General features: G+C 29.3%; 3 protein-coding genes across 3 annotated transcripts in view; 1 reads left to right on the top strand and 2 right to left on the bottom strand.

The window, feature by feature from the left end:
- The first annotated feature begins 200 nt into the window (after positions 1–200).
- On the top strand, positions 201–1329 carry LOC146529188 (uncharacterized). Its single transcript, XM_085201702.1, has 2 exons — positions 201–462; positions 866–1329. Exon 2 carries the CDS (start codon positions 876–878, stop codon positions 1269–1271), a length of 396 nt encoding a protein of 131 aa, XP_085057828.1. The 5' UTR covers positions 201–462; positions 866–875; the 3' UTR covers positions 1272–1329.
- Positions 1330–1700: 371 nt separating this feature from the next.
- Positions 1701–12093, bottom strand: part of LOC146529189 (Kv channel-interacting protein 4-like) — an 84397-nt gene continuing 74004 nt past the window's right edge. Inside the window, exons 5-7 of the mRNA XM_085201886.1 lie at positions 6626–6699; positions 5985–6197; positions 1701–5513 (exon numbers count right to left, since the gene is read on the bottom strand). Of these exons, the coding sequence (XP_085058012.1) occupies positions 5403–5513; positions 5985–6197; positions 6626–6699 (398 nt within the window). The 3' untranslated portion in view covers positions 1701–5402. The remainder of the gene's footprint in view (positions 5514–5984; positions 6198–6625; positions 6700–12093) is intronic.
- Sumo (Small ubiquitin like modifier) lies at positions 7042–8767 on the bottom strand. Its single transcript, XM_085201703.1, has 3 exons — positions 8607–8767; positions 8333–8449; positions 7042–7557 (listed from the first exon to the last, which is right to left on the bottom strand). The coding sequence occupies exons 1-3, from the start codon at positions 8622–8624 to the stop codon at positions 7420–7422; spliced, it is 273 nt and encodes a 90-aa protein (XP_085057829.1). The 5' UTR covers positions 8625–8767; the 3' UTR covers positions 7042–7419.

Raw genomic sequence — 12093 nt, forward strand, 5'->3', positions numbered from 1 at the left:
ATATTTTTAAAATATTTTGTGAAATCTTCTAGCCTTACCAATGTAAATAATGTTTGTTTTTATTTTAATGTATGTACTTATGTTTCTTTTTTAAATTAAAAATGTATCTCGTAAAACCTTAAACATCTCACTCATACAGTCATACTTTAATTGCCAAAATCACATATTTTCTGGAGTGGATATTAAAACTACGCTATTAACCCTTAATCAAATATTGGGAAATTATTTCCCACATGCCACTACTGTAATTTTTTTGTTTTATTTCGTCTTTGGCAACTCTAATCAGTACCAACCTTAGGGAAAAATAATCGTACAGAATTTTTTAATTTTATTTATTTGCAACATTTTGTCTTAAGGCGCAAACTGTCATTGTATGTCAATGTCAAAAACACAGTTTGAAATATTTTGTGAAAAAAACCGGTTCAAACGGAAGATTTAAAAGTTTTTGAAGAAAAAAATCTGGTAAGTGCATAAACACAATAATATTGTAAACTAGACTTGTTTTCTGAATGTTTCTTACGGTTTTTGGGCTCGCAGCATTGATATTTGTTGTATTTTCTTAGGTTTTATTATGTGGGAAATTATTTCCCATTGTTTGTTCCTGCATTTGAAAAATACCAATTTCTATATATACAATAAATAATTTGTCTGTTGCACTATATAAGTACCTAAACAGGTATTGTTACTTATAATTTTATCTAACTTACACAAAATTGTCAGCGAGTAACTCATATATGGAGCTTTGTCGAGAGTTATGACTGCGTTTGTGTGATTTCTCACTTGATTTTTATAACTATTATATTTTAGAACTATTTGTACTGCTCAGACTACCAAGTTAGTTTAGACTTCCTTTTATTTGTTTTAGCTATTTAAATATGGACGCTAAAAAGTTACAAAAAGTTCTACCAAAGAAAAAATTGGAGGAGGTGGTGCAAAATTTAGACAACTTGTCTGATTTATCAGCCTCAGATTCTGAAGATGACTCATGCTATGTCAATAGCATTCATTCTCCATCCGATACTTACCTCAATCAGCTTGACGATAACCTAATTGAACAACGTCTTGAATATATCTTCGGCTTCGAATCGAATGAAGATAAACAAGAAACGCCTACTATACAGGCCCAACAGATTTCAACAGATGCCTTACTGACAGCCTTAGGAGAAACATCTCATATCACAAACTCGCCAACAACAGACTGTGTTCCGCTTGGAGTAGCTTTGTGTGCTAAAAATTGCTTCAAAACCTTTCACACTGTTCCACCTCAATAATATTATTTTTCTTAGTAATTAAGTTTCAGTTTATATTAAAACTATATATCATTCCTAACGTTGTTGTTTCATTTTATAACTTTATTCACTCATATTACAGTATTTTTTTCAATTTTATTATATAAGACAAAAAAGAAACAAGTAAAGTAGGAGCAACTTACATGTATAGAACTTGTAGTAAAAATATATCAAAAGTTGAGAGCTATTCCGGATAATGGGAAATAATTTCCCACTTGATTATATTTTGCTTTGAAATACCGGATACTGGGAAATAATTTCCCACTGCAAAACCCCCATTTCCCCCCTTTTTATAAAAAAAAGGAGTTGTTTTTCGAAATCTACGGCACCCACTTACCTAAAAGCCGTGACCAGATTTCAAATTACTCGAAAAATAAAGTTTGTTTGATTAAGGGTTAAAACACACATATCTTTTTATAATTTTCTTTATTTTTATATAAAATACACATACAATTTGTAAATAAACAATTCAATATTCAAATACATATCTAATTATATTTTTCGTTTCTAACACGATCATCATCCATTTCGACATTTATGATAGTACTGGACACTTAGTTTTTACGAAATACAATATGCGAAAAAACACTGGCAGCGATAATTAAATTAATTTTAAATCTTATATTTTTTGATGTTTTTTTTAAATAGTCTATTCATAATGAATTAGGACTAGAGTTATGTACTTAGATTGCGTTTGTGCTATGGAAAATGAAATGAGAATTGTTTTCAATTTTCATGCATCTTCTCGAGTGGACTATGGATGGCTCTTCGAAATTTGGCGTTCTATGCCTAAGCAGATAGGGTTGACACGTATTTTATAAATTAACATATTCCCCCAAATAGTATTTGAAGTTGAACCCGGGTCGTCCTCGCCAGGCATAGCGCAAGTCACAAGACTAACAAGTTTAATAAACGTATCAACCATGAAACTTTATTGACAAAGCTACACAATGTGTTAAGATGATGACTTTTTACTGATATGTAATTCATGTAGCTTTCGTTTTATCGACTAATTTTGCCGCCTATCTAAGATGATGTCGCATGCAAAGTGATTACGAATTACGAGATTTCTACTAAAAATCTAACACCGAGTACCTGTTATTGTAGTCTAGTACAAGGACCCATCAATTCAACATCGAATATTATTATTAATTTAGTTCTAATAGGCCTTAAGTGCCAGTTAAAGAATTAGAACCTACACACAGCAATTTCAGAATTACATATTGATTGAACACGTAAGAATATTCAAATTACTATAATATATTTTTGGTTTCATTAGTATTTATAAATTGTTTTACTTTCTAAATGTACAGCAATAAACAAAATATTAAGATTTTTCGTTTTATAAATTGTTTTTATATGGATTTTTATTTTAATTTACATAATTATATTTTTTATGAGTTACTTACGTCCATCACGTTAATTAAGTATATTAGGGTTTGGCACGAAATAGTAAATTTACGTGTAGGTATATATTGCCAGTGAGATGCTGACCGCTGGAAAATGATTGGCATATTATATATTTTTATTTACTTCATCATATTCGCTTAATGTAAAATAAATATACAATATGACACTGCTGATATTTTTAAAAATACTTAAGTACAATCTTTTATAACCGTTGAAGCTACAAATTTCTTTATACATCCATAAATAGATAATTATTAGAAGCGACATTTTTTTTACATAAGAAGATTAGGTTTTATACATAGAGCAAAAACTTATTTTAAATAATATCCAAAAAATATAGAAAAAACAAAACAAAAATCTAGGTATTTCAGAGTTGATTCATTGACAAGGAAGACACAATACTTAACTAGGTACGTAAGCTCGACCAATAATTTAGTAATAATTATAAAAAATATATAAATTATGTTTAGAAGAATGTTTTTGATATCTACACGTTTGTATTTTCAATATGGAGTATTTAAAAGGTTTAAGTACTTACGACACCAGTGATGTCATTATTCGTTATCGTTTATTATAACATTAAATAATATTTATTAAGCCTTCTAGTTATTTGGTTCCATTTAATGCTCACTATGAAAATATACATTTAATTCTATTTTATCATTTATTTACATTTATATAGGTATTTACATCTCTGATGATAATTTTATAAGACAATATTGGGTAGGTACGGTGTTTATTAGAAAAATAATAAGTTATTACTAGGTAGAGTAATCTAAAATACATATATTACTTTTCACAACATACAGGGAATTACATTATATTTTTGATAAAATAGCAAATTAAATAATAATTATTAAGCCACACAGCGTACGCTTGGAAAGGTGACCACATATCCCATTAGGATTTGCATCCAAAACAATTATTTGTTCATAATGGTTTTTTTTAAGCTTAATTATACTTAGTTAGTAGAAAACGGAATACAGTGCATATCATTCCAGTTAAACATTTCTTTTGGATAACTTGTAAAAATTGAAGCAAGCATTGTTTTATTTTTGGGGATTATTATATTTTTCGGATAATTTTAAATCCTTCTGTCAATATTTTTATTTTCAATTCTTAATTCAGGTATTCTAATTGTAGCTCTAAAAACAAATATGTTAATGGTACATAGATACGTTAAATTAATGGCAGTGTTATTAACTTTTAAATTTAGATATCCACACTTTTTATTTCACTTTTGTTAGAGCAATATTATATTAATGAATAAAATTTCAGTAAATTGATTTTAGTGTTCTATAAATTTACTGTAGTGATAATTTTTATTGTGGTTTTTTTTTAGTAATTGTACATAAAATGGATCTAACAAAATAGATTTTTTTCCATTAAATATTTTTAAAAATTATAAGATGACATGACAAAGAAGTTAAACTTATTGTATGTACCAAAGTATTTAATAAATACACTAAATAAATTATGAACGTTAGATATGGATATTCTAACCTAGATTCTATTTAAAATGGCCGGAATAATTAAAAAGAAGGGTAAGTTTAAATTAGATAGAGGTTTTATGGGAATCATAGTACCATCAGAGTAAAGAAGAGAAGTTTCAATTTTCTTAAGTAGCCAATAGATTAACACTTCATATCTATCTACACATTTTAATACATACATACCTACGTATTACACAGCCATTGATTTGGTTGATGGCATGTTTACTCTTTTAAAATGGACATTAAAATTATAGGTGGATGACTATGAATAAATTAAATATAATCTTTTTTTATCTGGTCCTTATTTCATGTTTTGTATGATTTTTTAAAACTATTGTTAACATAAAACATGAAATTTTCATGTTTTCTGTTTACTTCAATATTGTTAACTCTTAAATCATTCGTAATCTTCCACCTTTAAATAATTGTAAAGCAAATTTGGTTTATTTGAATGATTTACGCTGTCGCACGCTAGTAGCTTTACATATTTATTATTAGGGTATTTTTAAAGTATAGTTTTATGTTTATTTTGTATTTATCTTACAAACAGTATATCTATAGGAATAACTCTATCGGAGAAGATAATAATTTTTGTCACTACGAATATAGAAATATTAAGGAATAAAGTTTTCAGCTCGAAGTTTCAAATCTATAAGGCTAATATTTTTAAATATCCAATTTCATTGTTTCACATGTACTACACGAAGACTTAAATATTAGGATTCGTTTACTGGCCGAAGAGTTAAAGATTTTAATAATTGTAGCTAATTACGACTATTCATATTCAATTTTCACATTACTCGAAACGAGTCGTTTAATATATTTTAACGTCATTAAAATTTCGTTCACACTTTTGGAACATTGAGGACATTTAAATATCGCTCAAATGTATCGTAGTTAATACATTGTACATACGTTTTTATTCGGTAACTTCACAGTCACAAATAAATAATTAATAAATGTCACACCGAATTTATTCCTAGTAGTAATGTTAACGAACAGTTATTAATTAGTCAGTTAAACAAAAATGGCGGTGCTCCCGGTTACAATAATAATACAATTCTTGCAAGATACATAGGATGGCAAATTACTTATACAACTTATAATATACATATGAACAAATAAATAAATGACTTCTATTTAAGTTTAAATAATTTCCCGTATTATTTATTTATACAGCACGACGACGAGCGCGCGCGGGCGCGGGGCGTCAGAAGTTGCTGTCAAACACGCCCATAGAACGCGTGATGTCCTCGTCTCGGAGACAGCAGTCGAGGAACTCGTCCATTGTTAGTACACCGTCTCGATTTAAATCCATTTTCTAAAATGATAAAAATATTCGCTTCGTTAGTAGGGTTTAATTTTCTAGTTAAGTTTTGTCTATTGGTATATGAAATTTGTAAGTAATTCTTTGGAATATAAACTTCAGCTAATATTGAAATTTGTACTTTGTAGTACTGAAGTGCCTGAACCCTCGCTATAATATAAATTTATATATTATTTATTACCTAATTGCACTATTTGAAAGTACATCTTTTAACTCTGTTCAGAAGGTGAAAGCAGAAAGATGGTTTTGATACATATGTAAATACTTATTTATAATTTAAGACAGTAAGTTGTCTCTATTTTTATATATTTTGAAAAAAATCATATCCAAATTTAATTCAATGTTATTATTATTGTTATAACACGTTTAAATGTGCATCCTTACTTTTGATTTTGACTTTTAAAGGCATACTCCCTAATTTACCAGGGGGAAATATATTTTTTTAATTATAAAAAAAATAATCACCTGGAATAATCGCTCCACCTTTTCTCTTACAGCTTCGTCATCAATCATAGGTTCGACAATTCTGCCCATTAGGTCATATATTGCATTTACAATTTCGGTCATTTCTTCTTTAGTTATATAGCCGTCGCCATTTATATCGTATAGGGAGAATGTCCATCGTAGTTTCTCCTCTATCGTTCCTCTTGACAGTATTGAAAGGCCGGTAACAAATTCCTTAAAAAATATATATTTAGTGAAGAAATATATCTTATAGAATAATAGCAAAATTAAAGATTTTTTTTTCATATATGAATTATTTTTCTTTTTCAGCTTCACACTTGATAGGCAGAGGGAGACGTGTTAAAACGTTCTCCACCTTTCGCCGAAATCTGGAGGCATTGCGTGTAGAGTGGCGGAACTCAACGCTAAGCTTGGTCTATATACACCATAACGAAGAAAAGAAAATAGTAAATATTTCATTTCCACAAGTGGGAATCGAACCCACAACATGTCACGTTTACAGTCACATGTTTGTGACCCTGCTCCACAACTGACCTCAATTAAAAGTTATAATAGATCATAAAATAAAAATTAACATAACAAACTTATCTCCGTTAGTTAAATTTCATAATAATAAATAAATATTATTATGTTTTACTGACCTCAAAACTAAGTAAACCACTTCGGTCTTGGTCCAAAGTGTTAAAAACATAGTGAGCATACTGTGCAGTATTGGCTGAAACCAAAAATGTCCTTTGAGATGTTTACATAAAATTTTTATCATTTTTATCAATCTATTAAATTTATATGAAAAATCTTCAAATTAAGAATTCATAAAAAATATTATATTTGCATTTTTTTTATATTTACATGTTGTATGTTTTTTTTAAAACTGATTCCATTTCTAGTGAACATAAAATAATGCTGTGCAACAAAATAAAATAATAAATGAATGAAACTGACGTCATTACTGAGTGAGTCATACATCATACCTAATATTAGAATATTCTTTCCACATAATGAAAATTTTTTAGACTACTTAAACAAAAAGGGGTATAAATTAAATGATACACAAAAAATTTATACATTTACTTTATTTCTGTTAGGTACAACATTACAGATCTGACATGTGGATTGGACACAAGTCCAATAAATAACCATAAAGTTGACCCATGCACATGAAAAAGTTTTATGTGCTACAGCATTTAGAACGGCTGTTTCTAAGTTTGCCAACTCAAAATTATCACAATGGAATAATTGAAGTCGCCTAGAACATTTGGTTTGTCTTACTCTCTTAATTATTTTGAAATTTCCAAGACACAATCTGATTTTGGTGCTGTATTGTATCTTGGAAATTTTTACAGATACAAACGTTGGTATTATAATAAACTTAATTAATGTTTTTGAGATGGGCCACAAATGCAGTGGTTCTCCCGGACAGTTCCTTAAGTTAAATTTACACTAAAGCCCCTCCAGTTTGTTGTTGATACACCTCTATTGTGTCACCTTCTTCCATTTCCAAAGACGTTGGTGTGTCATTTTCATTGATAGGTTGACCATCAAATCGGAATCGTACAACTTGCATAGATAGACCCTGAAAGTTTTAAGTCCCGATTTTAGTATTGTCTTGTTGTGTTACAAACACTTTATAAGTATCACAGATAGCAAATATCAATAGATAAATATATTTCTAATACCAGTACAGAAAATTAAATTAGCTTCATGCTGTATCCCACAAAGCTGGGTAGGCAGAGGGAACCTTGTGTTAAGACACTCAGTTCCCCACTTTCCGATAGTGGGGATTGAACCCACAACCAGTCACACCGAGTCCTGCTCCATAACTGGCTTGTACATAATGTAAAATTATACAAAACTAAAAAGGCTATAATATATAACCATAAAAGGCTTCTCAATATTGCTTTAAAATAATTAAATTTGAAATGCCACACAGTGCAATAAAAACTACAATATCAAGCAAATTTTATTTACAACTTTTAAGATATTAACATAGTTAATTTTTAGAATAACTCTCAAGATGAGATAAAAGATTCTGGAATTAGTAAATTGAAAGTTAAAGATGTAGAATGATATAGTACATTGTAGTGTTAGCAATTTCCTTTATAAATATTGTTATAGTTATGTTACTGTTTAGTCGCATTTTAAGGTTAAAACTACAAAATTAGAAAAATAGTACCGTAATTTATTGTTTTTGCAACAATAAAATGGCACTCGAAAAGACCGGTACGTTGCCAAGCAAAAGTATTGCGTACACATATAATGGATAGTGGAATGAGAGGTATTTAAGTATAATTACAAAATATACTGAAGATTCAAAATATGAATAATTTATATTAAGTAAAGGTACTGACCGCTCTATCACAGTAGGCATTCATCAATTTTCTGAGTGGTGTGTGTTTCTTAATTTTAAATTGGACAATAGCATTATCTTGTCCTAAAACTTTTAGATTGATGTGTTCGCTTTCTCCCTGAAAATAAGTTTATACATACGGTACTTATAAAATAACAAACACTTAAAACACAAATTCAACGGTACACAATATAACCACATTGCACTGAGAGCGCCATATCTATTTTTCAAGATTTGCGGCTCGTTTACAATTAAAACTACGGAAAATATAGTACCTTTTTTTCATCTGCCATTTTAGGATTGTAAAAATATTGATTCCTATAGACAAAACTTAAAAGAGTTCAGCTGAATTTCACGAAGAATCACACAAACTACACTGTGACAGATTTGTGATCCGATGGCGTGGTAATGGCGTCTAGTCGAGTGGCTTGGAGGAAACAGTCAATGCTACCAACATATGCGCACTGCGGACCGATTGGCGCGCATCTGCGCATTGGTTCTTTTATTAAAAGTTTAAGAATAATAAAGCTCTGTCTAAATTTATGTTTTAAATAAATTAATACACGTTTAAAATTATTTTTTATTATATTTAAAATAGAAGTGATTTTCCGTTATAAAATGTTTTGTTGTGCCAAGAAATTTTTTTGCCAACATTTTAATATATTTATCGGAACAAAATAAAATTCAGAATATCAATGTTAACAAATTAAAGAGTTTTACTTTCCATTTTTATTATTAAATATTAAAAAAGAATATTTTCGACTTCCTGATTGTTATACAGGTACCAACATAACTTTTGAATACGAAGGCAACCTAGGGTTGTCACTTATCAGAAAGTGATGTAGGAAATGGCTAGTGTTGTACAAATTGATTTTATATACTTTAAATCGATATCAGCTAAAGAAATGTTTCCGATAATATTAATTTACATATGAAATATATACTTATAAAACAAAATAAATGTTAATACTGTGTACGGTAGATGCTCAAATATTCTTTTATATATTTTTAGAAATAGATTTCTATATCCTTTTTATTATAAGTGTATTGATAATGAAATGCATAATATTTTAATTAATAAATAGATTTTGTAAAAACAATTTCTATATTATATTATTTGACGCTTTGGGGGTATAAAAGCGAAAAATTTTAATCTAAAATACATTTTTAAACTGAGCAAATTAAAATATTTTCACAATTTTTATATAATGAATTTAAATTTATTTTGATGAATGTTATTTGAATAACGCATTCCAACGAAGGGACCAACGTCACATTCTGGTAGAAATAAGTATTTACTATGACACAGTAGAAACTTGCGCCTTTACTTTTATACTCGTCAGTTATAAAAACAACGTCATATACTTAGTTGGTTAAGAAATATATTTGAATTAAAGTCTTTATTTGACTAAATTTCGTAGATTGAATTTAGTAAGCATGACACTGTAATCGAATGAAAAAGAAAACTAAATTAATCGTTTCATTGGGTTTGTATTTCGATTAACAGCTTTTATTAAAACAATCTGACTTATTTATGATTTGTATATGGCACCCTGCTTTGTCCTGTCTGACCTGGGAAATGAAATTAATTGAAATATAACTATGCTTCTGAGTGGGTCTTATACATATTAGCAATTACAATCAAACATTGACTCTTGCATCGCGGTGTCCTCGTTACGATTCGTAGTCAAATAAATAAAAAACAACATTTTGCTTCTATTTTAAGTATCAAAAGGTACGTTATACCGACTAAAATTAAACACATCTGGAAAACATAAACATTTATAATGCGAATTAAGGACCGTAAAACCTGAACGTGCTTTGTGAAAATGTAATAAAGTAGGTAAGCTACAGTTAAGAGGGGCATTGTATTTTTTTCAACAAGAGTACCTTGGGTTATATTTTATATTAATAAATTACTCTTGAAATTATGGAATTCTCTGTCGTACAGTACAAGCGATATGAATTAATTTTTTTAGCGTTACGTATTTCGTATAGGTAATGTATCCAGCTATTCAATGCACCGCATATATGCGGTGTGTCTTGACACTCCGTTCCTCACGTTCTATCGAATTTTTAGAGACCTTGCGTTTTGAATGGCAGAACACAACGCCGGGCATTTACCTTGGTGCCAGAGCGAAAAAAATAAAATATTCATAAATAATAATTCACTCCTCCGAGAGGAGATCGAACCCACGACTGTCGCGTCACAGTCACACTCGTGTGTTCTCTTCGCCTCGCCGCCTGTTTTTATGATTTAATATCTATTATTACGTAGGTAATGTTACAAGAACGAGGGATTTAGGCGAAAATTTCTTAGATACTATATACATATACATATATATAATTGAGATATGATCAAAACCTACTAAGAGCGTAGGTATTATGAATGATATTAAACCTGTGTTAATGTGTTTATCTCATAACGCTGCGTTGTTGGTTTCTTATTATACTCGCAATAAGATTGTAATTACAATATTTATGTACAATAAATAAGAATGATATTGATGTAGAATGAATTAAAGGTGAATAAAATCAAAAAGTAAAATAAAAGTAAACTATTTTGGACTTTCAATCACATTGTTTTCAATATTCAAGAACTTCTTTAGTAATCTTTTCCTAGCCAGCTAGAAAAATAACAGGCGACTGGCGTCAATTAAATAATTTATCATTTAAAAATTGTTTCAAATCAGTATTTACCGTCTCAAATAAGGTTTTGATAACACAAGAAAGGAGAGAAGAAGGAAATCAACCTTAGCAAGTATAACATATCAGCATTGATTGTTACTTGCCGGGGTTAGCTCACAAAGGCCCATATGTTAGGATGTAAATTTGTATGGCGCCGATAACGGCCAGTTTCAAATTATCACCTTCGTCCCTCGCATATTTCGCTCGAATTGAATTGGCTACGTGATTTCATTTTGGGTAACTTCGAACACAAAGGTAACTGAAAGGGTTTTTGTGCTATAAAAAGATTTGTTACCTCTATAAAATATATAATAGTAGTTTTGCAATTTAAATATAATATATTCTAGGCAATCATAAATAACTGAAAAAAATAAATTGATATATTTGTTTATTGGCATGGCATTTGCATAAATAAATAAATTCCATTCTCCTTTTTATTATTATATAATAAATGGTGTGGTGTCGTCGGACACCAGGTAGGAACGAAGTTCCTTCGGCTAATGTAGAATCGACACAAATTGCAAAAAAAGTCGTGCTCAATTTTATGTAGGTTTTCTTGATTTTTCTCTTAAATTTTGCTGATTAGTTTTTATTTAAGTACAAGAAAGTATTTAGGAAATTCAGTATTTTAGGAAATAATAAATATATAGAAAAGGAAGGAGGAAGAGAAAGGTATTATATACTACTCGTCTGTGTATTTTCTTACGGTTTTACTATCACATTTTTTTCAGTTCGGTCACGCAGCGAAATCTTTCTATCCCTTCCAAGCCTGCCGTAAGGAACTTCGACTTCGTTCCAATAAATATATTTTAAGGCCGGCAACCGCACCTGTAGCTCCTCTGGTGATACACGGGATCATAGGCGGCAGAGATCACTTGCCATCAGATGACCCCTACGCTTATTGGATTTATCTTTTCCATAAAAAAAATATTTTTTATTTGCATTAATAAATATTTAACAGTTTAATATTTAACTTTATATGTGTTATTATAATTTTTAATGTTTTATAATTTAATCGGTACTGTTTGCTTCCCTTAAAAATAAAATAAATGACTCAGAAATATGCTAAAACAA

Source organism: Heliconius melpomene, chromosome 18 (assembly GCF_056956725.1).
Source record: "Heliconius melpomene rosina isolate 202511_hmr_F chromosome 18, ASM5695672v1, whole genome shotgun sequence".
Lineage (NCBI taxonomy): Eukaryota > Metazoa > Arthropoda > Insecta > Lepidoptera > Nymphalidae > Heliconius > Heliconius melpomene.

What these genes read in the sequence shown, in the direction of transcription:
- LOC146529188 (XM_085201702.1), top strand. Translation starts at nt 876, where the DNA reads ATGGACGCTAAAAAGTTACAAAAAGTTCTACCAAAGAAAAAATTGGAG.
- Sumo (XM_085201703.1), bottom strand. An exon ending in ATGCCTACTGTGATAGAGCG is followed by an intron (nt 7,558 to 8,332) that starts GTCAGTACCTTT and finishes TAAAACTTTCAG; the next exon opens with GGTCTATCTATGCAAGTTGT.